General features: G+C 42.7%; 6 protein-coding genes across 6 annotated transcripts; 3 read left to right on the top strand and 3 right to left on the bottom strand.

The window, feature by feature from the left end:
* Positions 1-152: 152 nt before the first annotated feature.
* On the top strand, positions 153-1,732 carry M438DRAFT_389841 (FAD/NAD(P)-binding domain-containing protein; the record flags this gene model as incomplete). Its single annotated transcript, XM_029909043.1, has 2 exons — positions 153-307; positions 328-1,732. The coding sequence occupies 2 exons, from the start codon at positions 153-155 to the stop codon at positions 1,730-1,732; spliced, it is 1,560 nt and encodes a 519-aa protein (XP_029754674.1).
* A 1,510-nt stretch (positions 1,733-3,242) lies between these two features.
* On the top strand, positions 3,243-4,579 carry M438DRAFT_389837 (amidohydrolase-like protein; the record flags this gene model as incomplete). Its single annotated transcript, XM_029909042.1, has 3 exons — positions 3,243-3,360; positions 3,412-4,182; positions 4,236-4,579. 3 exons carry the CDS (start codon positions 3,243-3,245, stop codon positions 4,382-4,384), a joined length of 1,038 nt encoding a protein of 345 aa, XP_029754673.1. The 3' UTR covers positions 4,385-4,579.
* A 5,855-nt stretch (positions 4,580-10,434) lies between these two features.
* M438DRAFT_389834 (uncharacterized protein) lies at positions 10,435-11,032 on the bottom strand (the record flags this gene model as incomplete). Its single annotated transcript, XM_029909041.1, has 2 exons — positions 10,435-10,917; positions 10,979-11,032. 2 exons carry the CDS (start codon positions 11,030-11,032, stop codon positions 10,435-10,437), a joined length of 537 nt encoding a protein of 178 aa, XP_029754672.1.
* A 744-nt stretch (positions 11,033-11,776) lies between these two features.
* On the bottom strand, positions 11,777-12,400 carry M438DRAFT_410193 (uncharacterized protein; the record flags this gene model as incomplete). Its single annotated transcript, XM_029910073.1, has 1 exon — positions 11,777-12,400. One exon carries the CDS (start codon positions 12,398-12,400, stop codon positions 11,777-11,779), a length of 624 nt encoding a protein of 207 aa, XP_029754671.1.
* A 4,191-nt stretch (positions 12,401-16,591) lies between these two features.
* M438DRAFT_378859 (C-4 sterol methyl oxidase) lies at positions 16,592-17,371 on the top strand (the record flags this gene model as incomplete). Its single annotated transcript, XM_029908855.1, has 1 exon — positions 16,592-17,371. One exon carries the CDS (start codon positions 16,592-16,594, stop codon positions 17,369-17,371), a length of 780 nt encoding a protein of 259 aa, XP_029754670.1.
* A 2,842-nt stretch (positions 17,372-20,213) lies between these two features.
* On the bottom strand, positions 20,214-20,924 carry M438DRAFT_340610 (uncharacterized protein; the record flags this gene model as incomplete). The annotated part of the gene is made up of 1 exon (XM_029904343.1): positions 20,214-20,924. One exon carries the CDS (start codon positions 20,922-20,924, stop codon positions 20,214-20,216), a length of 711 nt encoding a protein of 236 aa, XP_029754669.1.
* Positions 20,925-26,667: the final 5,743 nt, after the last annotated feature.

Below are 26,667 nucleotides of genomic sequence, written 5' to 3'. Positions count from 1 at the left end.
TCGGACCTCGGTTTCTTCGCTTAGCAAGTCATGTTTGTGCCTTGATACTGTCTCTAGATATACTGTGGACATGGGCAAGATTGGTTCCAAGACAACTACTCAATACAATCTTTGTTTGTCTTCCCCTTGCTTCTGCCACCACGGACGACAGAATGACCTATACAAAGTTCGCTTGCGTCGGCACCGGTGTCTCGGGAATCGGGCTGGGTGCTTCGCTGAAGCGATGGTACAACGAAGAAGACATCGTCTACTTTGAGCGAAGCAGATCCCCCTGTGGTACCTGGAACATCAATCAGTATCCTGGTTAGTAGTTGTTCTGAGAGCAAGTTGTTATGAACATATGCTAACTGTCAAAGGCTGTGCCTGTGACGTTCCCAGTGCATTGTACAGTCTATCGTACGAGCCAAATACAGCATGGTCTCGTGTGCTGCCTCGCAACAATGAAATCGAGAGCTACCTCCTGAAGGTTGCTAGGAAGTATGGTCTCTTGTCGAAAATGAAATTTCGTATGGAGGTCAAAGAATGCGAGTGGATAAACGAAAAGCGTCGATGGCGCATACACGCTACCAACCTCGACAACAACGAAGACGCTGTTCATGAGTGCAGTATTCTCTTTTCTGCCGCAGGACAACTTGTTTATCCTCGGGATCTTGATGTCCCCGGCGCAGAAACTTTCCGTGGTGACATGTTCCATTCGGCAAGGTGGCGAACGGACGTAAGCCTCGAGAACAAGGATGTTATTGTCATCGGTAATGGCTGCACTGCTGCACAGATCGTACCGGCGATCGTTCAGCAGACACGATCTCTGACCCAGATGATCCGTTCCAAGCACTGGATCTTCGCGCCCATAGACCAGCCTTACCCGAGGTGGCTCCGATGGGCATTCAAGCATCTGCCACTTGTACTTTGGCTGCACAGACTTTCGATCTTTTGTTACGCGGAGTGGGACTTCCAACTTTTCCCAATGACCAAGAAAGCTGCTAGTATGCGGGCAGCACGCCGAGTCACCGTAGAAAAGTACATGCGTTCAGCAGCCCCCGCCAAGTACCATGATCTCTTGATACCCGATTTTGATGTCGGATGCAAGCGTCGCATATTCGATTGTGGCTATCTCGACAGCCTCCACGCATCAAATCTTACTTTGACAGATCGGGAAGCAATCGAAATTGTTCCTGAGGGGATACGGACCGCAGACGGCATAATCAAGGCTCAGGTGATTGTCCTCGCAAATGGCTTCCGCACGAACGAGTTCATATCCCCCATGATTGTGCACGGCCGTGACGGCAAAACAATCACCGAGCACTGGGCTGAGATGGGTGGTCCAGAGGCTTACAACTGCTCAGTCATGAACGGCTTCCCCAACTTTTTCATGGTCCTGGGCCCTAATGCAGCGACAGGCCATACTTCAGCGATCATGGCATCAGAAAATACGATCAATTACGCTCTCAGAATTTTGAAGCCTTTCATGGATGGTAAAACAGATGTTGTTGAGATCAAGGCGGAAGCAGAACGAGATTACGCATTGAAGATGCAAGAAGATCTGGGCCACACCGTTTGGAATTCGGGTTGCCAGAGTTGGTATGTCAAGAGGGATGCCGAAGGAGGTGCTGGCTGGAACGCTATGAGCTATCCGTATTCGCAAGCCCATTTCTGGTATCGCAGCCTCTTTCCGGTGTGGAAGGATTGGGGTCTTAAGGTCAGTTTGCTCTGCAATTGTCTGAGGAAGTACTGACCGTTTGTCTAGGGAACAAACTCTTTTTCACCTCTGAAGATTTCGATGCTTGGGGGTCTGGCATTCTACATCATGTATCAATCGAGATATCTGGTGTCGTTGGTGTCCGGTTGATAATCCATGGAACAAGTGTGTCGCACAACGAACGCATGATGACTTTCGGATATGACACTGCATATTTATCATATCGCTGCGCCTATACCTATATAGCAAGTTGCTCAATATTAATTCGAGTCCCCTTACCTATGAACCCCATGACTGTGAAGTTTGACCGGTTAGCAGACCTCTAACTTCCCCACACATTGGTCGTTGCTCTAGCTGCCGCGAGTAGTAATTGACGAATATCACAGCATCATATAACTGGTATTGATTCTCGTGGTTTCCTTCCGATACCTTTGCTTGGCTTCTGAAGCCAGAATTTGTGCGTGTATGGTTTCAAAAACTTGCATTGTGCTTTCATGAGACCATGACCGTAAAGATACTCAACAATCGACTGTGCTCAGATCCACGCCAGATCGGGAATTCCTTCGCGTACGTGTTCGATCCACGGACGGCACGTTATGGTTGTCAGGAAAAAATGCCATTGCCCAGCGCATGTGTAAGGCGTTGTAACACATGTCACAACACTATTTATTGGTTAACTGCCATGAATATCTACGGGAATGATGAGGAATCTTACGACAAAAGCAATAGCCGCAACACGATAGATCTAGCGTACGCTGTTGTTCTGGAGCCCCCCTTTGCACGATCAGTCTGAACCTATTGTATCAAGATCCTCCGGGATGGCGGAATCGTTGGATACAAGAGGTGGACTTCCGGCGCATTCTACTGTCAATTAACCCATGCTAAGACTCTGTCATTCACCATCAGGATGAGCTGCTCCGCGATGTGATCCGAAGATGTGAAGACATGATTCATTCCAGATCTATGCCATATCACCACTGCGGTCGTCAAGTTGGAAGTATCTCGGGTGTGCCTACTAGGTATTCGTAAAGATACCATTTGTCATGGCCAGACTATCTTGGATGAGATTGTATGGAGCGACTCCCCCGGTGATGGATTGCACGTCGCTGGTCGTCAGTCACTAAGCGACGAGCGACTAGCGACCAGCGATGAGCGATGAGCGACGCAGTGCGGGGAACCCTGGCGGCTGCCTGGCGTCGCTTTCTTGGCGAGCGACGCATAGCCTCGGATCATAACACTTGCTTCTTAATATCCGTCAAGTGAGTCTCGGAACTACTCCCGTCTCTGCACTTGCAGTGAACAATGAAGATGCTGGCAGTACGCGGAATCAAACAGGTCAATGGATCCGAGGCTCTCACAGGCGGGCTCATCCAGCATGTCTCCTCTCTCCGGGGAGGTGACCCACTTAACCCCGCAAGTGGAAGCAAGCCGGTTATATAAGCTTAAACTTCTTGTGGGGCCCCACAAAGTTCGACTTGTTCGACCTGCCTTCTCCTCGCACCGTTAGACCTCCATACTGAAAATTCCAGTCATTAGCAAAAGAACGATGTTTCTAACACTCGCGCTGCTTACTTTTATTCTATGCACCCAAGCGGGAGCAGGTCATACTCCCAAGGCACTCATTGATACTCATCATCACTTCGTACCAGACTTTTATGCTGCTGGTATGTTGGTTCGAGGCCAAACGTTTCGCAAGTCTGATGTCAGTTTCACAGCCGTTGCAGCAGAGGGCGGAGACCCTTCCGGATGGCCTGTTCCCTCCTGGAATATCTCCTCTAGCCAAGCGCTCATGTCCAAGTTGAACATCTCGACCGCCATCTTGTCTTTGACCTCGCCCGGCGCCGTTATAACGCGAAACAACGTTACAGCAAGGGCGCTTGCCCGCCAAACTAACAAATTTTGCGCCGATGTGCGGGCGGCACAACCTCAAAAATTTGGTTGCTTTGCTGCTTTGCCCAACCTTCTCGACACTAACGGGACACTTGCAGAGATAGAGTATGCCTTGGACGTACTCAAGGCCGACGGGGTAACCCTGTTTACCCGTTATGGGGATGGAAACCATTATCTTGGTCACGAAGAGTTCATCCCGATCTGGCAGGCTCTCAATCAGCGGAAGGCAGTGGTGTTCATACATCCCACTACCCCTGAAGATAGTTCTAGGATCAATCCCCTCATCTTAGGCCCGACGATTGACTACCCTCACGAGACCACACGTACCGCCCTCGACATGATAATATCAGGTACCCGCCGGAAGTTCCCCAACACGACAGTGATTCTCTCTCATGCTGGAGGAAATCTCCCATGGATGCTCTCGCGCGTTAGTCTGTACAGAAAAGGTCTACCACATTCCGTGCTGCCTGATGGTGTGACATACGACGAGTTTTACAGCGATTTCAGGTCATTTCATTACGATCTGGCTCTGTCCTCGTCGCCTGAAAAGCTAGATTTGCTTCTGAGTCTGGTTCCTGAGGAGCACATCCTATATGGTGAGTTTGATTGCCTGCATACGTTATAGATAATGGTTGCTGAGATTACTCAGGGTCTGACTTTCCGTATGCGCCGGGGACTGGAATCGCCAATTTCAAAGATGATCTTGTCATGTACAAGATGGACAGAAATCTTAGGAACAAGATTTCCTACGGTAACGCGTTACAGCTTATTCCAAGATTGGCAAAAGGAATCCACTGATCAACGTGGCAAGAGAGGGCGAACGATCAGCATTGCGAGAACTGTGGATTAGTACAAGGGGAAGGAGGTGCGAGATGGAGATTTAGTCGTGTTTGGATATGCAAAGTCTCTTTCTACATTTGCTTGAACGTCCGGATTATCCAAGGTCAGAGGCTCTGTAGGGCATAACCAGGATCATGTAGAGTTCTGTACTGGCGTTCGTACCTGCGTTCTTTGATCCTTCCAAATACTCATTAGATAGCTCTTCCCAGCAGCGTGGTCAGTGATTGATAATGATATGATAGTGGTCTTCTGATCAATTGATCAGCTCCTGCGGGGCTATCAATTGATCAATATCGTGATAATCGCGATAAACGTGATAGTCGTGATAATATCACCTGGTTCAGAGATTGATAAGACCAGCTCGTATCCATGCCCTCAAACACTCCGTCGCCTCGCCAAATTCCTCGTACGTACGTGGCCGGTGACTATCTAACACCCTTCCTGCCATACTTAATACTCTCCTCGATAACCCTTGATTGTTTCCTTGCTCTTTTGAAACTGTTCAACAACGTTCTTCCGAAGTGAGTCATGAGACGAATAATAGAGCTTAGCAGCTTCTGGATTGAACAGTTGAACAAGCGCGTGTAGATTTGGTGATGTAGCCTTCCGGAGAGATACTTGATCAAGGACCCGCCACTTCAGGAGGGCTTTTTTGAATTGTTCTAAATCGATAGGCCGGCTGTGAGCGAGCGCGTTTTTCTGGTTGAAAGCTTTCAAAGACAGGGGGTCTTTTAAGTGCTGGTTTGATATGGTTTCCGTGTTCGCCAATTGCGTGTTCTGTACGGAGGTGGAGGGTAGCGCCAGTGGTTGCAGTTGCAGCGACAATTTGAAGACCTTCCGAGGTAGATAATAGCAACGGAGGCAGAGGAAGCGACGTTTATCTGTAGCCACGTAGGAGATAGAGAGGCAATTCTCTGTCTTCCAGGCGTGTGATTTAGTCTTCCTCTTACTTTTAGGGGTAGGTAGGTACTCCTTAAGAGCAATACTCTACTTAATCTCGAACGCGTACTAACGCGACTTATAGACATGTTCTAGAAGGTCTAATTCAGCGTGTATAGTAGTAAGGTTATCGCGGGAGGTTTATAATAAGTTAGTTAATAGCTTAGAAATATCTTGAGATCTATAGTGCACAATTTGAGAGCTTCGGGTAGCTATAGTAGTAGTAGTAGTAGTAGAGGGAAGGTCGGTAGGAAAGCTAGAAACGCTAGGAGGAGTTGTAGCTAGGACGTACTCCGATTAGCTAAAAATTAATCTTATTAGGTTGCTATAGGGATGACCCTATACTAATAATATCATCGAGTATAACCTCCGAACTATTAATTACTTAGCTAGGTGCAACTATAGGCAAGCATCTCTAGAAGATTAATAAGGCACTGCTAGGAAAGCATACAAATAAGCTATACGACGCTCTTAGCAGAAAAGTAGCTACTACACTAGTCTAGCTAAGAACAAACATATTAAGACTTAACACATATCTACGCAAAATTAACGTTATAGACATAGATAGATACAAACGCAAAATAAAAGAAATAGTATAACGCTTCCTACCTAAGAATAGAGGAATGAAAGTTAAGCTATAAAGTTAGCGCATAGTAGTAGATACTAGGATCTATCCTATACACTAGGGGGATACTTAATAGTAGAAAGAGATAGGAAGAAGGTCGATGGCGAGAAAGATAAATAGTAGCTAGACTTAACTATAGTTAAAGCTACTATCGAATACGCTATTAAAATAGGAAGATTACAAAGGCAGATATAAAGTAGCAAAAGATAGGACGAACCTAATAGAGTAATATAGAAGTGCTCCCTATCTAACTATAATAATATAACTACTACCTTAATCTAACTGCCTCTAAGCAGTGTTTAGCTAATAAGGAAGAACATAATATAGGGAATTATCCTTACGGAGGAGGCCTATACCCTCTAACAATAAAGGAAAGGTAGTGTAGAGTTACTCTTTATAAGAGCATATTAGAGTACTAGGCGTTTACGATTAGTTAAAGGTCTAAGAGACCTTCGCCCTCCTTATATAACTAAGATTAACGATTATAAGTGACTAGAAAGCTTATTAATTATAGATAGCTTATACCCCTTATAGAGTAAATAGCTTAAGAAAATTAAATTAAATTAAATCAAATTGCTTAGCTATTACTACTACGAGGTATTACTTAATTACTAATTATAATAGTTACGATCGATTAGCTAGATATTAACTACTGCCTACACTGCTTCCTAGCCTCTTACTATGCTTAACATTGCTATAAAGAGCGATGCTTAACGCTACACCCGTAGAACAAATACTTAGCATCTTTACTTTAAACGTGCAAGGCATTAGATAGAGGCTTATGCTAATAGAGCACTTACTAGTGTCTATAGGAAGTGAGCTATTAGTAGTATATAGAAAAACAAAAAGCGAAGAATTTGCCTATATAATAGACTTAAGGTAAGCTTAGTCGTAGAAAACTCTAAATTATTCACCGAAAATAAGGCAATTCTATTATAAAGGACTTATAGTGTCTACTAGAGTAGGAGATAGAGTCTAAAGGCTATAAGATCGAGTTATGTTTAGGCCTAGGCAAATTATTAAGTAAGTAGGGAATGTGTTACTTACTATTTCCGACTTACGAACTAGAGTTATAGATCGATAAAAGCTCTAGATCTACTCCGTCGACCTAACTAGAAAGTTAGAAGAGATCTCTACTCCGATAGACAATTATATAATACGTAGAGAATTTATCTATAGACTAGGACTATAGACTAGCTTCGATTTCTATCTACTAAAGCGTACGTTAGTAAAGCATAGAGTTTTAGCTATTAAATAATAGTAATAAGTCTATCTAATAAGGAAGGTACAAACGTATAGATAAAGGGAGTAGTTATTACTTTGCAGTACAACTAGTAATCTAGATAAGATAGTTCTAAAGGTCTAGATATGCCTTAGTATAAGATTATTATGTTTATATAACATAACATCTCCTACGCATATAGACTATCTTAATAGATATTCTAGCTAGCTTAGAAATCGCGTAAGCAGTAGAATACTTTACGTCTCTTTAATTATAACGTTATCGTAAACCCCTTCGTATGGGATCTTATAGGTACTTAGGTACTAGTGTCCTTAGCACGCCGCTATATGCTCTAGAAGCCTATAGCCCTAGATATCCTTCCGATTTTGCTAATAACATCCCTATAGTCGCTTCTACTAGCATAGACGATTAAATCAGCCTATAGTCGCACACTTCTTATAAGCAATACGTAAGCGAGTAGCCGCTCTTACTTAGGTGTAACTAGAGATTAGTCCTCTAAGATTAGCCGATGTTCTATAGTCCTTACTTTGCTAAACTTCTATTTGCGACTTAGAGTTTATAGGGAAGATCTAGGTCTTAAATCCGAGGGGCAAGGTTATATTCTAATGCGTTACTAGCCCCCTTCGCTATATAAGATTTTCGATCTCTAAAGAATCCTCGCTACTAGTGTCTATAGATAGATTTGTGCTTTATGTTATTACGCTTACGAGCTCTACATATTAGACCGCTAAAACTAAGTATACCGCTTAGTCGTAGTAGCTAGAGAGCTTATAGTCTATCTTTCTATTTAACTAATCTAATATCGGAAAAAACCTACGCGACGGTAGAGAAACTAGTAGTAGGTCGCCCGTCCTAAAACCCTAGAAGCCTTATCCGTTAGTAGCTTGCTAAAGATGTATAGGATATAGTAGATAGCGTAGAATAAACAGCAGTCGCATTAGATTAAATCGAGCTCTATATAAGTGTTTCGCTAAAGCGGATTCTATCCTAACGGGCGGCGCTCGCTAAGGTAGCCGATCTAGCCCTAAGGTTTAAGAGAGATGCGAAATTAAGCTTAGATTTAAATAATAATAGCTATCCTCGTTACTATTTTAGCGCTACTAATTGTCATTTACTTGTTACGACCTCTTTAGCTAACTATAGCTTTTTAGGTAATCAATAGAACTATAAATTTAGCAGTTGCCTAGCTAGAAAGACCGCCTCTTAATAAAGTCGACACCTACTACCATTTTGTGCCTAACTTCTATATATAAGCTATCTAAACCGTAGGAGGCGACCTAAGTAGTTAGCTAACGCCTTAATAGAGCTTAGAGTCGTCTCAAAACATTATAAAGAAGCTTAGAATTAAGATAGCGATCTTATCGGTAATAGCGCTAGGCGCGTATATCCTAAATAGATAGGCTTCGTTCGATCTTACTAGAAAACTGAACGTAGAATCTATAAAGATCCGAGATTAGAACCTAGGGATGTTTAGGTTCTTCGCAAATCTAGCTAATGTTCTTAATATAGATACTACGCTCGAAGAGATACGCTTCGCCCTTAATAACCTTAAGGCTAACGGGGTTACTTTGTTTACGCGCTATAGAGCTAGTAATACGTACCTTAGGCATGCTAATCTTAAACCTATATAGAAAGAGCTAAACCGCTAAGAGTGTATAGTCTTCGTCTATCCTATATACCCTATCGATACTAATAAAGTTAATACTAGGATGCCTTAGCTAGTAGTTAACTACCCCTACGAAACTACTAGAACTACATATAATATGCTTCTATAAGGCACTCGTTCTAAGTATCTAGCTTATAGAGTTATCCTCTCCTACATAGGTAGGACCCTTCCCTACCTTATTAGCTAGACCGTAACGCCTTTAAAGAAGATACGAGACCTTGCTATAGAGGCTCGACCTAGTATAACCTACGATTAGATGTTATAGAACTTCTATAGTTTCTACTTTAACCTAGCTCTTTCTTCCTCTCTAGTAGTACTTAAAATGATAATAGATCTAGTTCTACATAATCATATCCTCTACGGTATAAGTCCTATATCTTACTTGTTTTCGCGAGGTCTAATCTAACTATTCTTATATAGAGCGATTTTCTATATGCGCCTCTACTAGCCTACCTAGCTTTCCTTAAGGAGTTAGAAGATTTCGATATAACGCTAGAACTTTGCGACAAGATTTCTTTTAGAAATGCTAGCAAGTTAGTACCTCGACTAGCAAAATTGCATGCATCGTAATTAGGTCGCTAAGATAATAAATCTAGTCCTAGCTTCTATAAAGGAGATGAGAGTAGACATATCTACTACTAAGGGACATATCTATGCTAATTTATAACGAAAATTATGTCTTTAAGATCTAAGTTAGCCCTTATTCTCTTCACTATATAGCCTAAGTCTAAGCATAATCTCCATTAAGAGGTATTAAGTAAACAAAACGAATAGCTATTACGATAGGATAAGTTGAACACTTAGGTGTCTAAGCATATAGAGGAAATGACACTAGTTTTTTTAATGTCTTATGTTATGCCTAACAGTAGAGGAATGCGTATACTTATAGTTTATTCTCATTTCCTCTAAGATTAGTACTAAATACCTACGCTACTATAAACAGTCCTATAAACATTAGTGTTAATAATAGTCTCGGCGAAGACCTAACGCTTACGATTAATAGTACGCAACCTAATTGCTAGTACTTATCTACTCGCATCGGCATGATTGTCTCGTAATCCTTAGTCGTTATCGTAGTTATAGTCGTCATTGCAACTAATCGTCGTTTACTACGATCTACGTAACTTTTGACAGTTCTACCATTATGCTCAAAATGTGGATCAAAGATGCTACAGTCCTATAGTTGGGTGACCTGTCGAACTCTAGACTATACTGGCGCGCTTTTTTGAACGTATGTAATCCGTTTTATCATTGCTGTACGTGACAGCGGATTAAATTGAAGCTAACCTCGATGTTGCAAGCATCAAGCATTCTGTGAGTACATCGCGCGCAAGTCACACGCTTTTTGTCCTTCTCATTGATTGAATGGGATGTTCTGGTACCCTGGGCTACCATGGGACAAAAACCGCTTATGCAGTCAGACGCATACACCCCTGAACTTATCCATTGGGAACCGGTCTGAAACAACGCTTGCTCTTGATTATCGACGCCAGAAGATTGTGCCTGAAACGTGGATGTAATGAAAATGTAGGCGGTCAGTCCACTCCCTTCCAGTCGTAGACAAGCCTCGTCCTCGAGACCGTGGAGCCATTTCTGACAATCATACGTCTTGTGTGTCGTCTCTTGCCGTCAATCAGCTCGATACCGAAGACCTGATGAGACTGCCATCCATCCGATTTGTGAAAGATTTTCATCTCGATCACCTCTTGTGGTCCATCCTGGGACCCTTCTCTAAGAAACTCGGTCTCGATGGCAGAGAGAGATGTCCAAGCTTGGAGTATGGTAACCTTGCCAAATAAAGGGTGGTCAAGATCTATAGCCTTGCCGTCGAGAATGGCCTTTTGAACCACCATCCTGCCAAGAGCCTGCTGTGTCGTGTTCAGATGATAAATGCCATCTTGGTCGATGTATTGTGAGATTGTTATCGAGACGGGAGCCTTGTTCAGAGCTTTACGTGTGATCCAGCTGACGCCCTGTAACGCCAAAGCAGACTCGGTGTTGTCGGAGAGCAATTTGTTCTGGTCAACGAATCAGCCATTAGCTGCCATGCGTATCATACAGACATCCTGGTCCTCTCACAAGGGCCCAATGACCGCTTAAGTTCTTGGTTGTCATTTCGAAGGGTACACTCATGGTGATGTTGTATGCTGATGGATGGTGCGAGTAGTGCTGTGCAGATAGCTTGGAGAAGAGTCCTTGGTTTCAGCCTACTACCATCCCTTGAAGCAACGTTGGTCAGGTCGAAGCAGGTTGTATTGAACTGGTTGCGCACCTCGGTACTGCTTCCTTATCCTTGGCAATCACCTCGGATCCATGAGTCACTCAGCGGCTGCCACATCGATCTCTCGGGCCGAAGTCCCGTCCCATGCCATTGTTTCCGCAGCACAAAAATAACGGCTGGTAGGTAATGTATCTAATGACCTGTGAATATCAGAATAAACCACAATCAAGAAGTATTGATCCACAACGGGTAGTTGAGCAAACGCACTTTCTCTCTGATCTTGTCATTCGACGGCTAGACAGAACATCGTAGATCTATACAGAGTCTATAGGAAAGCTGCTAGGGAGGACTTTGAGCGAGTCTTGGCTGCTGTCGCACGACAGCTGGCTACCAGGCACCGAGCCGAGCGACTCACATTGTAGCCAGGTACAAGTCTCAGATCCAATGCAAGAGCACAAAGTCAATACTCTCGTACAATGATATACTCTGGTTACAAGATCTTCCATCATCAATCTTATTGCGATTGAGAACTTTTAAAGTCTGTTAGGTATCAGGCCCTCAGACGTGGATTAGCAGTGGACTTGTCGTCTCTGACGACTGTCTCCCGCCACCTTGTCCTCTCCGGCCCTTTGCTGCCTATACGTCATCTGTGATAGTCACATCCTCTTCATGTTGTCCAGGCACGCTACTTTATCACAGTACTTCCCGTAGATGAACAAGCACGACAGGCAGAAAAAGGTGACAGTGACACGTGTGTCGAGCATGAAGCCCTCATACACTAGCACGCTAGCCGCCGGGTACGCGGTCGAGTTTGCTAGCCTTACTGAGTCTTCAATCAAAAGGTGCAATCGTGCTTGTGTCTCAGCTTGTGGCCTCGTCGCTTGTGCTGCTTTCATGACAATTACGCCCCAAGCCCACGCTAAAGCCATACCAAGGACTATCGTAAAGCCTCCTAGGATGAAGATGAGGACAATTCCCGAGGGCAGCAAAAACAAGACAACGATACAGCCAAAGAAGGTGGCATTTCCGAATGTTTGCAACGTAGGTTCGATGACGATCAACAGCGAAGTGACCCATAACGCGACCGAGCAGCGGAATAGTATCTTAAGGTCGTGCGCATTGAAGTGGTCAAGGAAGGGCGAGAGCTTCTTTTTTGTTGTCTTCGTATTGTTCTGATCGGCTGTTGTCACATTTGTGTTGGTCTCCTGCAGGCCTGGCTTGATCCCGTGTTGCGACTCTCCTTTCATTGTCGAATCGCTCGGCTCTCGGTGTGTTGACATGATCATTGCTTGCTGGACGGGTGTCCGATTTAGTGAACGTGGAGAGTCGGTCGGTTGACGGTAGTCCAAACTGTCGAAGTATACTCGAGTAACTGTTGTTAGTCGCGAGAAAGCTGTGTGAAGTCGAGTTGCCGCTGCAACACAGAGCTTCACGATCTTGTCAGTCCAGGAGCCAGGGTTGGAGTCGCACTAGCGGAAGAGAATAGAAGCGTGGGGAAAGATCATGATTGATGACCTTTAAGGCGAAGGATGGGACTACTGTTGTTGACTGAGCTCAACTGCCAATATTATGTTTAATCATCGCAATTTGCTCCACAGGTGTATTTGTGCAGCTGGACTGACTGGTAATCTTGTATTCAATACCCACAACGAAACAGGAATCACCCCGAACGGTTCTATCCCGACAGGAGCTCCTCACCAATCTTTTCATGCAACGGGATCAGTCCGACGATCCGCGCGCCTAAGCATAACAAAAGATGTAGACCTCCCCCACTTCAAGCTTAGGCCAGCATATAGCGGGGGCGTCACACGGAGCTGCCGGAAGCTAAGATCCGGGCGTAACGATATATTACAGCGTGACAGGTCGACCGAGGTTGACCGGGTCTATCATTAAATTCTTACATAAGCTACCGAATCATTAGGTCATTAATAACACGCAAGACAGCTTACCTAAATAGACAGCTATTGTTCTTTATTCTTAATATTTAGTATTTACGATAGAACAAAAGCTACTAGACTTTAGGCATACCGCTCTCGAGCTTATCGACAAAATACACACATAGCTATACACTAAATTTCATTTATAAAAGACAAAACCTCTAAGCTAGCGTATAGCACAGTTACGTAAGCTATAGTAGGCTCTTAAGGATAGAGAGTAGTAGTTAAGCAAAGCTTTATATCGCGACCTTAGGAAGCCTCTTTACGAGGCTTACTTTACTAAAATAGGGTAGGTGTTAAACGACATTATCTTTACTATTAATAGCATTAAGAAGTAGGCTAAGGAAGAGAGCGTAACTAATGTACTACTCGCCTATATAGCTATACGACCTCGCATCTATAAGGAGCCGCTAGGTATTATTTTAATCCTTAGGTAGGCTATATTACGAGGAATAGTTAGATGTTCGCTACGCTAACTATCCCTTAGACTATTTAACTTCCCTATTTAGTTATTACTCGGACCGCTTATTAGGGCTATTGCAGTAGGCTATACTACTATATTAAAGCCTTCGGAGGGCTCGCTATATATAGCAGCCGTTATATAGGAAGCTATAGAAGCTTCGCTAGACCTGTCGGTTTATAAGTGCGTCTAAGGTACCGTCCTAGAGAGCACTACGCTATTAGAGCATAAATGGGACAAAATCTTCTATACTAGATTAGACACTATTAGAAAGATTATCGCAAAGAAAGTAGCTAAGACCTTAACGCCTATAACCCTAGAACTTAGCGGCCGTAATCCTACTATTATTATACAAAATACTAACGTACATCTAGCTACTAGGCGCCTACTTTAGGCTAAGGGTCTTAATGCTAGTTAAGTCTACGTTAGTTAGAACTATATCTTAGTCGACAAACACGTGCTACTATCTCTAGTAATAGAGCTTAAAGCTGCAATTATAGAGTTCTATCCTAAAGGACCTAAGAAGAGTAAGGATTATAGCCGAATAGTAAACCTATGTTAGTATACGCGTCTAAAGGAGATACTTAACTCTAGCGTAGGTTAAATTCTTTATAGGGGAGAGATAGACGTAGAAACAAATTACATTTCTCTAACTATTATTCTAGTACTATTAGCCTCTAACTTACTTATTATAAACAAATCCTTTGGCCCTATTCTTCTGCTCCTTACTATCGATAACCTAGACAAAGCTATTCGACTAGCAAATTAGATCTATAGCATACTACTCGGTCTCTATGCCTTTAAGAGCATAGTAGAAACTATACGTATCCTGTCCGAGACCCGTAGCGGTAGCGCTAGTCTTAATGACAGCTTCGTACATGCCTCTTTACCTACTATAGAGTTTAGTAGCATTAGTAATAGTAGATCTAGCTACTATCGTAGGAAGGCATTATTCGATTACTTTACCTATTACTAGGTAGTAACTTTAACGCCTTTCTAGATAGAGAGCCTATTAGCTCTAAGATATCCGCCTTATACAGGTAAACTAGTATAGTTAAAGATAATAAGTGATCTTAGCCCCGACTTCGACCGTAAGGGTAAGACTATTAGTCGGGGATTTATAGGTAGGGCTATCGCGCTAGGAGGTGCGAATTTAAGGCATAGGATTAAGCGGTAGTTAGTGCTTATTATACTAATATTAGGATTAAGGTATAGGCAGTCTTTAAAGTTAAAAAACAGCGTCTTATCTATATAGGTAACCTTCGGAGATCTAACTAAGAGAACTTATCCTAGTTAGATTAAATTAGAACGTCTAGTTACGCGTGCTAGATATAGTAGAATCTAAAATGATTAGCTACTAAGGGTTTTAGGATACATCGCGAGGTAGACATAGTCTATAGTCGTAAGTGTCGAGACTACTTTATATAGTGCTCTAACACATTAGCTATAATATCGAGTCGAACTAGTTCTAAGGCCCTTGCCCTTAAGAATCGCGCTATAAGGCCTAGGAGACGGTCAAAGTAGAGGTCTTTTAAACACCTCGATGTTACCTTAATCTATAAGATTAATTTATATATAGATGTTACCTACGTAAGAATAATTAAGAAGGCTTCGCTTATATATAACGAAGGGCGAGGGTCTAATGTAGACTATAATGTAGGTTACGGATGGCAGATAAGGCTTAAGATAGTCCTAGAAGAAAATTCATAGCATCGAGATGTCTAAGTAAGAGTTAGTGCTTAGAATAGTAGAAAGTTTATTACGCATCCATTTCTAGGCTTTTTTTTTCGGTTTTTGGTTTTTAGCTATCGATAAGCGAGATTATAGAGATTAATTATAAGATTAATTTAGATGTAAAGAGGATTAAGGAAGTAATAGTGTAAAAGATAAACTTATAAGGTAGTAGAGTAGATAAATCAAATAGAGAAACTATGCGTTATAGGAGATGATATAGTTATTCTGTTCATTAATTCGGGGGCCTAGAGATCGGCGGCTTCTAATAGTCTTATTTAATGTTATAAGATTACGCGTAAGCTTAGTCTAACCGGTTAAGTAGCACCGGCGAGAATCTAATAAGATCATCTAAGCCGGTCTATAGACTAGTCTACCCGACTTGCGCCTATTAATCTAATTTGTTGACCAATTCTATGAAAAAATGTTACGCTTAGATATCGTACTTAGGTGTAAATACTAGCAAGCTAATTGCAGTCGACCACTCCCCTTAACAACATTGTATTGCCGCTAGAATGAAGATAAGACGCAGGCTCAAAATTGTGGATGTGCTATACATGAGATAATCATAGTCCAGGTAAGGAATGGGAAGACATAATTATAGCACGCGAGCGCAGACCTGTCAATCTGGCAATGTATGACATTTCCGGCCTGGCAATGCTTCCGTTACAGAGACGCAAACAGCGCCTAGCGCCGTCGGTACGACATTACAATAGGGCGCAGTCCACGACGTAAAAAAAAAGCCAATTCCAAGAAAGCGAAGCAAATGATCTCATTGTCGAAGAAAATGGTGCAATCTCATCTTGCGTGTTGCATTGAGACAATTCCTCTTGCGATCTGTCGGAAATGGCAGCCGAGTCGAGCATTCCTTCGTTGATCGGATCGTAGCCGAGTTTGCTAATGTGACGTCTGACTGCCCGGATCGCGTATTTTATCGTACTCTCGACCTTACTTGAAACCCAATGCACCTGTCGTCGCTCCAACGGGACACGGTGGCATCCCTTGTACCGAGGTAAAGCCCGATATGTCTTGCGAATGAGGACCGGCTCAACCGGAACTGATCCGACTTATCAGATGGTCATGAATCACTAGTTGAGAGCAGGCACCGCCACTGGAACAGATCTTATGATATAAACGCTTCAGTAGCTTGCGAGTCGTAGATGTGCGCCGGGTTGCTTGTGAAAGTCATAACTCGTCAACAAGTTCAGATAGACGCCGGCTCCAACGCCTTGTCGTTTGAAGATCTCGCACACCAGTGTCTACCCCATCGCTCCATTCTTTTTTTTCCAATGCATCACTACTCTGCCGCAATGTCTGCTCTGCTACCGTTATGGAGCACATCCATGCAAGAATTCTGGTCCGAAATCTGCTCAAGATATCCACCATCGCTCGTAGAGTTCTTCTTCATCGCAAGCATACAACTTCTGGCTTTCTGGGTACCTGCTACTATCTACTTAGCTATCGACCTGTTATTCCCAGACTTCTCCAACCGACACAAAATTCAATCAGAACGTCGACAGCCAACATGGGAGCAGATTAAGCACTGCGTTCAGTACGTCGCAATGAACGACCTTATCTCCATTGGACTTCAGCTTATCTTACGATACATTGTGGGCCTGCACCGAACACTATTCATACAGAGTTTGGCCTTCCCTTCACTCGCGACAACACTTGGAGACTTCGTCTTTGGTCTCGCCGCACGCGAGATCAGCTTTTATTACATTCATCGCTTGCTCCATCACCCTAGCATCTATGCTTACGTCCACAAAAAACACCACAAGTTCACGGCACCTATGGCTTTCTCAGCGCAGTACGCTCATCCGTTCGAGCACATCATAGCCAATGTTCTTCCCATCTTCTTACCACTAGCGATGAAAGGAACAAATATTCTGTCCTTCGGCATGTTCCTTTCGTTCGAGCTGTGGGAAGCAGCAGCCGATCACAGTGGCTACGATTTCGTAAAGTTGCCGCCCGCTGCTATCCACGATCTCCATCACGAAAAGTTCAGAGTGAACTACAGTACGATTGGGATTATGGATTGGATTCATGGAACAGATGTCGTAGGCTGGGACAGAACAAAGAAAGCGCAATCGCTCAGGAAGGATCCTGTGCACGAGAACTAGAGCGGAGGGGAGAAAACACGACAGGGAGGTGACGGGTGATGTTCGATTGGACAAGAAACCAATCCTGTCTGGGTTCTCGGGCTATCCAAATGACGAACCAGTCGCGTCGATAAACCATGATGGACCAGAGCTCTACCAATCGTGCTGTTCTAGGGCGGAACTGTACTTTAGTTCGGACAACAGAGGAGAACTCATTCGCACGTGTGGAGGTGCCTGCGACTGATCCTAAAAACGCCGCCCCAACCTTTACTAGCACTTTAGGGGATGTGATCTGCCAAACTCTAGATTCGCCAACGAGGAAACACCGTTTGACACAATCTCTAAGCAACGAGTTGGCGAGACCCGCCATTCGGCCGTTTCCCACGAGCTCCCCAGACAATGCATAGATCTTGTAACACCCTTTCGTCTACTGTGGCAGCCAGCCTGTCTTATCACGATGTAAGGACTGAATCTGGCCAGGTAACACTGGATCGTGATCCGTATCTCGTGCCACAAGAGGTATCTCCTTTGTCCTCGTAGCTTTTGAAAGAACGGGAATATTATCCCGTCGCACACGAAGTTCTTCTAGTAGAGCTTATAGGACTTGCTACCGCCATTAACCACAGCATTCGCGATGAAGATGTTGCCCATAATCGTGTGACCTGTACGCTCGCCTCGATTGACCATTGTACTAAGGATGGGTCGACAAACTGCTCCCACGCAAGCCTTAAGACTAAACGCAATATCACGACAGACCTACCCACTTTGGCTTTATTGCTGTTTAGGATACATCCGAAAGCGGACATGGAGTTCTTTTTGTCTCTGTCCCAACTATCCTTGATAGTGAGACGATCACGAAACGATTTCTGTCGAGCGATGATCATAGGGACCTACTGCACGATTATAAGCAGCAAAAGGCAGATATTATAAGCTTACGATATACCGACGAATTGTTGCAGCAGGATTCAGAAGCCGTCAATTTGAGACATGGCAGTGACAAAGTGAGAGTGGGACCCTAATTGTTGTTCATTGTTCTTTTCCGGATGTGTTTAATCTACACTGCGCTGATATATGGTTTGAAAACCATATCTGACCAAGAACATTGTAAACTATAGGCCGGTACATAAACAAGCGAACAGAGTAGTTTGCCTCTTTCACCGATTTTTGGTGGAAACGATCACATGCGATCTACCACGAGCCTGTAAACAGGCAGAGTCTCAGGGGGGTTACTGTTTCTAATAGGAGTGGTTCTCCATGCTGTGGATGATTACGAAGACGAAGGGCTAATTGAAATGATGCGACGCGCAACGAGTAAATCGCGGGACTGCCTTCATGCGTGTAGTTGCAGCAAGGCGAGGGCACGATAGATCGAAGCGCGCTAACCGTTGAGGTTCGAAATTGTCCCTGGACGTGATCACCTGACATCATCGCAATGCATCAAAGTGCAGATTGTAAAACAGCACAAGCGCCCGCACGCGCTCGGCCTTATCCTCGCTGCGCTGTTCTAGCTCCTGCTTGTCCCTTAGCCTTCCCTCTTCCTTCTCGTTGACACTTCTCGACAACATCGTTCAACATACTGCTTCTTTTTCCCTTCTTGGATCCAATACTCTCGCATTCACTCTAATATTCACTGGGTATATGGCGACACGACAAAGCTTTTCTCTGAAACGCCTGACTGCGCGCGTCAGTTCCGCTTGCCTTACGAATTTCTGACACAAACGCGTCGCATGGCCGACGGCATTATTCCTCCCAGGCCTCGCACTGCAGCGTGACCCCCAAACTAGTGCTGCTTCTCGTCAGGCTGCGTCGTAGTTTGCTTGTATGGACACCACGCCTTTAACTATCTCCGCGCCGTCACCAGAGTTAAGGCTGCTGTACTGAAGCAAAGCTTGGGTGGGTGAGTTCGCGCAGACTTCTTTTTCGACACCGACACCAAGGTCAACATCGTGTGGGGAATGGGCATCCCACAAGCTGTCTGTCGTGTTTAAAGCGCCAACTATTCAGTGCTGTTTGCTGATCAAAATAGAGAGATTCAAGTGTCTTCTTCGCTTTCCGGAACAATGGTGCTAGAAGCAGTGATGAACATGAGGTGAGGCCTCATAGAATTGGGGTTACCCCATGGCTATGAGGCCTCATACTCTATAAGGCCTCACGGGAGTCGCCCTCATACTCATGAGGCCTCAGATTCATGAGGTAATGAGGTGAGGCCTCACGCCTCATGTTCATCACTGGCTAGAAGAAGAATATTGACGGCTCAGTCTCATGGATATCATTCATCGCCGAAACTGAATTTTCAAGCTCGCCAGTATATCATGGCCGGCATAAGGAGCTGTTTGCGGAATCCATGGCTTTAATAGTGTATCCGTTGCGGAGAGTAATGTTGCAAACAAACACCTTTTAGGCATGGCAGGCTGCGAATACGTCGATTGTCTGCGGTATTCAGTCCATCCTTTGTGACCATGCTGGCGGACATTCTTGTATCATGTGTTGGCCCCTATATCCTTAACCATGGTATCTCAACAGTAAGTCGTCCTTGAATACACCATGCTTCCTCAACGCTGGGTTCTTCAACTGCTCATCAGAACAGATGTTGCCCTTCCGGATTATGGTACGTGGGGAAAAGACAAACAAGATACAGGCGAGTCATCAAGTCTCGACACTAGTCGTCTTGATAGCTATGTTTCTCAGTTCTCCGTCAGGACTTGTTGCAGCTGTAATCGGAGATTTCAAGATGACGGCTCCGCAACAGACTTTACCTCTACAATAAGTTCTTATCGAGGCCAGTGCTCTTGTCAAGGACGACTTGCTAGCTAATAAGTGTGGGGCGCAAAAGTAATTAGAATGGTTCCTTTTGCAATTCGGACTATACAGACTTGCATCTTGCTGTGGACTTCATGGCATGCATCTTCTTCGCATTCGATCTAGCAAACTCATTAGACCAGTAACCGAGACAAGCGAGTTGCTCCCCGACAGAGGCTTTAAGCTTATCGCTCCAAGACTCGAGTTCGTCGATTTGATCCTGTATTAAGTCTTTAATCTCTGTTGTACACTCGTTCGCTGTGTCTTGCAGCTGAGTGCGACCCTCGTCAACCATCTTAAGAAGGCTAGCTTCATTCATCTTGCAGTCCTCGTAGAACTGATCGCGATAGCCTTCGACGGCACCATTGAGGAACAAATTAGCAGCTAAGGGCAATTGATCTTGGACGAGGCGATCGAGACGTTGGCGGACGAGCGACTTGAAAGCTTCCTTTATCTTTTGGCCAAGACAGTCATTAACATATCTATGCATGCGAACTGTCACGATTTGTTCGACCTTAGTAACAGCGACTCCATCGGAGCCCGATGGAATTTCTGCTTGCTCCGCTTCTTGTTGTTTGGCAAGGAGGTTTTGCATTCCTGGTGCATTAAGTATCTCGCGGACAAGCTGATCGGGTAGTATCTCCATCATCTCCTGCACGTGCCGCACCATCGAAACATCCTCTTTCTTGAGCTTGGACCCGCGTGTAAAGACTGTCGGACGAATGTGTGGTGACGACTGATAACGGGTGCTGGAAGTTTGATCTTGGAAGGACATATTAGTGTTGTTTGGAGTGTTGAGTCCGACCGAGCTGGAGACACGAGTGGGAGTGTTTACTTCAGTCGGTGTATTGACTTCGGTAGGGGACCATGGCGCTGGACAGTATAGGTAAGGGTAAGGAAATTCAGTCTATAGAGATACAGTTAGCGTTTGGCTTGGTTCTCTACGGACGCTCTAGCTTTCTGGATAGCACTCTATGACGCGATTGCTAACGTGCAATCCGCGGAGAGAATAAAATCGTCTTATGGTTAACGACCTGTAGTATCCTTACATACATACCTATTAATTGTTATGGTCGAGATTTGCACTTAATAATGCTCGTTGTTTCTTTTCGTTAAGAACGGTATCTTCTACCAATATAAGACGGTCTTTAATGGTCTTCTTAACGGTGCTAGTCTAATTATGTAAGACATAGTAGGTCGGTGATATACAGTATGCGACTAGGTCTAGTGAAGATCGAGGTCTATTCTTAACAAACGGGTTAATCTAAGTCCCAAGATCGATCACTAGTGTACGCCAAACTTGCTGCTCTTTACGTAAAGTAGAAAGCTTTACGCGGAGAGTAGCTATCTTATCCCCCTAGGCTATAATAGCTAACTCCTAGGGCTCGCGAACAGGGTTTTCCGTTAACAATTGTCGCTTAGAAGCTGTTTAACGTAATGCAGGAGATAATATACGCCTCTTTATGCGTGCTCTATACCTGCTCGGTAGCCTAAAGTCTAATTAGCCCGTCGATTCATCTTTGCTAGCCCCTAGAGCCGTTAATTAATTATAGGGTAGTAGGCCCTAAGGATACAAACTCTATAACTAGTCGATACGCGTAACGAGCTTACTAGTAGTCCTCGGATACAGTGACCTAATAACGCCTTCTAGAGCAGGATTTAATGCACCCTCGGCTAGTACGTTATAGAGACTCGGGAGACGCTTACTATTAATTACGCTTAACGGCACGTAGACCTTAAATGTTTTATACTGCCCGATCCGCAGTAAAGCTTCAATTTCATTACACGAAGATAGTCTTTTTTGTAAGATCGAGTCGGGAGTGACTAGAGGTGCGTAGCGTTTTAAAACAAACCGAAGCCCTATAATGTCGTCTAACGAAGTATAAAGTGCCCGCTCGATGAAGCTACTCGTAATGCTAGAAGGAATGGCTTTTGTTTCGTTGTTACATACTTCTAGTTCTTAGACATAGCTAGCATTAAGAACAAGATAGATAGGCACCTTCTTAGCAGGATTAATTAACCGTGTAGGCGTACTAAGCTTATAATGAAACGTGTCTCCTTCGATAATTATGTCTATAGTATATTAGTAAGATAAGAAGCTATCTTAATTTAGTACACAGATTAGAATAAGTGCCTTAGTAGCGATAATAGCTAATTCTATGCGATTTAGTGTAACTAAATAAAAACACTTATTAGCTAAAGATAAGTATAAGAACAAAGTTAGTAAGAATAAGAACCCTACGTACGAAGCGCAAAACCCTCCTACCTAGGCTTTAAGAGTAGCCCTAACTCGCTAGAGACATTAAGGTAAGGCAGACTAGTAGAGAATAATCGTAACGATAGCTAGCTTCTAGCCCCTATAGATTAGACTAGCTAATCTGCTCGCTAAAATTTAGTTTATAGCTACATTTAACGACTAGCGACTAGACCCTATAGACCCTAGAAGTACTTTAGAAGTATAACTAGACTTCGAAATGATGGCCTACCTTCGAAAACTACTATCTTACTAGTCGACGCTTAAGCGACTCTAGAGCTAACTATAACCTACCCTAACTACCTAACTAAGCTTTAAGAGTAACCCTAACTTTAGGAAAGAAAAGAATAGGAGCGTTACCTAGAGAGTATACGTATAAGTAGTTATAAGCGATAGAAGTAATATAGATAGATAATACACTATAAGTTAGGTAGTTAGTAGGTAAGACGCGAAATAATAAGATGCGACGCTAAGCGATAGGGATAGGCTCTAATTATGTTCCTTAATCGCTAGGCAAGGATTCTTAGTGTTCGGTGCTAAGAACTATACCTAACCTTAAGATTATCTAAGCGCGTCGAGCTTATAGGATTCGTTATTAACACGCTAGTTACTATTAGTAGCTAGAAAGAATCGACTAGCTACTTCTTAGCGGCTTCTTACGCGCCTACCCCTTCTCGTTTAATACGATGCGCTAGATACGAGAACAATAGAAACACTATATAAATTATATTAATTTGATCTTAGATACGTAAAGAATTTATAGTACATTGATTTAATTTAATTTGATTTAATTATCTTAAGCTATTTATGAACTGTTACTAACTAATACGTATTTTAGCTAATTATGTACGCTAATTTTAGTTTAGATCTAATTATAGAGATAAGAGCTAAGTCTCGGATTTAAGAAGAAGAGTAGGGTTATATTAGTAACAACGACGGAAATAGAATAGGCCTTATTCTAATAGGTAGTTAGCATAGATTAGATTTTTAGCTAAAAGTAGCGGAATAGTATAGTATAGTATAGAGCTAGAAATCTACCGATTCCATTAAGCCTCTACTCTATATAATTAGGTAAAAGCAGTACTTTGGAATCTATATACTAGGCTCGTAGGCTATAATAGTAACTTCTAACAAGAAGTACTTAAGATAGCTACGACGTTTACGCGACACGTACGTTCTATCCTTCCTCTTTTATAATACTTCTATAAATACTTTCTATCTTAATCTACTATCTCTACTTCCTTATTAGATTGTCGAAAGCGTAACCGATTTGTACTAGCGACGCCTAACTACGTATATACTATCCTTAGTACGCGATAGACCTAGCTAACGCGTTACTCTATTAATAGCTTCGTGCTAGCGACCTCTTATACTAGCGTAGCCTCCGACTAGTGCTATTGCTTTGTTATAGGTTATCTTACGCTTTTTAGTCAAATCCTCCTATATTAAAACCTTAAAAGCCTTACGTTATCATCACCTTACTATCTTATCTTTACTTTATTCTTTTTCTATATATCTCTAGAGATAAGGCTACTCTCTTTTTGTTTATTAAAGCCTAGGAGGGCGGGTTTCGCACGTTATATACGTAGCGTACGGGCATAGGTATATAAGAAATAGCCTAAGCTGCTTAAGGGTACTAATCGGCATAGTCTCTTTATCTAGCTTAAAGTTTAGTGTTCCGATTTTACTCGTCTATTACCTATTATGGATCTTATTTGTCTTATTTCTTATCTACTACGCCATCATTTATCGCTTATTATTAAACTCCCTTTTAAATAGTCGATAACTCTAGTAAGGAGTATGCTAGTGTCGCTATCTAGAGAATAGACTTATAGTCATTTTTAGAACACTATTACTATAGTAGACCTATCTAATATACGAATGTTACCTACATATATTAACCTAAACGAACTTAGGTTATAAGGTAGTATAATTAAGTAGGAAACACGCACGACCTTTAGTTATAGGAGAGACCCTATTATGTCTTCGATGTAATAGTCCTAGCTACTTCTTTCCTACGGCGCTAGAAACTACGGCTCTACGATTCTCTAGCTCTATTAGAGGATACGTATAGACTATGTTAGGCATCTATATAGTAAGTCTCTAATGGCCGGATTGTAGTCGGGTTAAACACGTTTTAATTCCGCGTAGCTCTAGGAGCACTAGATAACTACTTATTATAGTGCAATTCGTAGTCTCGACGTCCAAATTATATTATTCTACAATGATAAGCTATAAAGTCCTAAATACACTACGGGATAAGAGATATTTCTAGTCCTAGTTCTCTCTAATGTAATAGTAAAGGTCTATATAAGAAACTATATTAAAATGTAGCTTAGGTCTAAGTAGGGTAGCCTTATTTAGTAGAGGACTATAATATGCGTAACCTATCGTGTTTAGGAAAGACTTACCCCTATCTGTTTTAAATAGTGTGTTACTAAACTAGTAGTAGGCTATAGTCTATACTATACTATAATAGGAGATAGTTAATAACTACTAGGTAACGTTTTCGTCCTTCGCTAGGGCCTACTCCTTTTGCACATTTAAGGGGCGTCCGTCTATACGCATTAACTACATCTCTATTAGAGTCGGCCTTTACTAGTGCTTCTATAATACTAAGGTGCCCGCTTTCTATAGCATAATGTAGTACGAGCTCTCTAAATTAGTCTTAGACATTAACGTTTACGCTAAGGTTAAGACATCTCTCTACTACGGTCTTAGCTCTAAGCTCTACTACCTAGTATAATAGAGTCTTTAAATGATCCTTACCTATCTATGCGACACATAACGCTATAACATAAGGTAGCAAAGTTAAGATCTCGCCTATACGAGCCTTTTATAAGCATAGGATAAACGTTTCTACATCGACGATAGCAAGATGCTTAAGTAACATCTATACGATCTTATCGTAGCCTTCTACTAATGCTACGTATAGCGCGTTGCCGTACTCCCCGCCCTAAGCATTAATATCGGCGCCTTTATTAATTAGCGTCTATATAACCTAGTCGTAGCCTCTTACTAAAGCTACCTATAGCGCATTGCTAAACTGTCTACCCTAGGCGTTAACATCTATATCTCTATTAAGCAGCATCTATACGATCTTGTCGTAGCCTCTATACGAAGCTACTTATAGCGCGTTACTGTACTCCCCGCCCTAAGCATTAACATCGGCGCCTTTATCGATTAGCGTCTATACGATCTTATCGTAGCCTCCGTATAAAGCTACTTATAGCGCGTTACTATACTCCCTACCCTAAGCATTAACATTAGCACCTACGTTAACTAGTATACTTACTATCTTCCTATAACCTAACTTAGACGCCTAGCATAATGCTAACCTTCTAGCCTTGTCCTTTACGTATACATCATTTTCTACTAAATCTAGAACGTGTCTAAGGACCTTATCGTAGTTACTTAGTGCTATAAGCCGTATCGGCGTTATACTATTCGTAGCGTTATGCCGCCTAGTTTTAGTCTAGAACTTATCGAACTAAAACTCGAATACCTCTCCTTTAGTGTTATATAAGGCTACTATATCTCTAAGATTGTTATCTCTACTTGCGTTTTAAGATAATCTATAATGGATTGTCTACTACTTATAGTAGTACTCTATAAACTCCTTTCGGTTTTCTCCTACTACCAAAATATTAGTTAGAAGGTCGTTATTAGTTAGGAATTTGTCGTTAGCTAGAACTTTGTGGTCCTTAAGATTAAGATAGCGTATATAGATAGATATTATTATCTGCTCAGTCTTAGTCTACTATAAACAGTGCCTCTATATGTTATGCATAAAAGCCTTCGAATCTTCGTTGTTTTAGCGAGCGATAAGAAACTCTTACGCTGTTTAGTGTATTAAATATATCCTTAATTAATTGATAAAGACAAAGAGGCTATACTAATGTCTTAACTACTTATCGAGGTGCACTAGATCAAGCTAAGCATCTATAGACGTCCTACACTGCTTTAAATTTGCTAGACTAAGAGCAAGTGCTATCTTACTAACTAATAGTGGACGCTAAGCTCCTACGATGATCTATAAGATAAGCTTTACCTTCTAATGCTACGCTAGTATAACTCTAGCTAGTATCTTCTTATAGGCACCTTTAATAAAGAGTAGAATTAAGTCGACAGCTTCTTTGTCTAGCCTAAAGCTATATCGTAGAGTTATGTAGATATCTTTAATAGCTAGATAAAGCTAGAGATATGTGCGGTGCTCTATCGTAAGTAGAGTCTATACTAGACGCGAAGATGTGCTCTCGCGAAG

The sequence above is a fragment of the Aureobasidium pullulans genome (genome assembly GCF_000721785.1).
Source record: "Aureobasidium pullulans EXF-150 unplaced genomic scaffold scaffold_49, whole genome shotgun sequence".
Lineage (NCBI taxonomy): Eukaryota > Fungi > Ascomycota > Dothideomycetes > Dothideales > Saccotheciaceae > Aureobasidium > Aureobasidium pullulans.
Note: the sequence above shows the minus strand (reverse complement) of the source record. Positions and strands in the feature narration are given on the sequence as shown.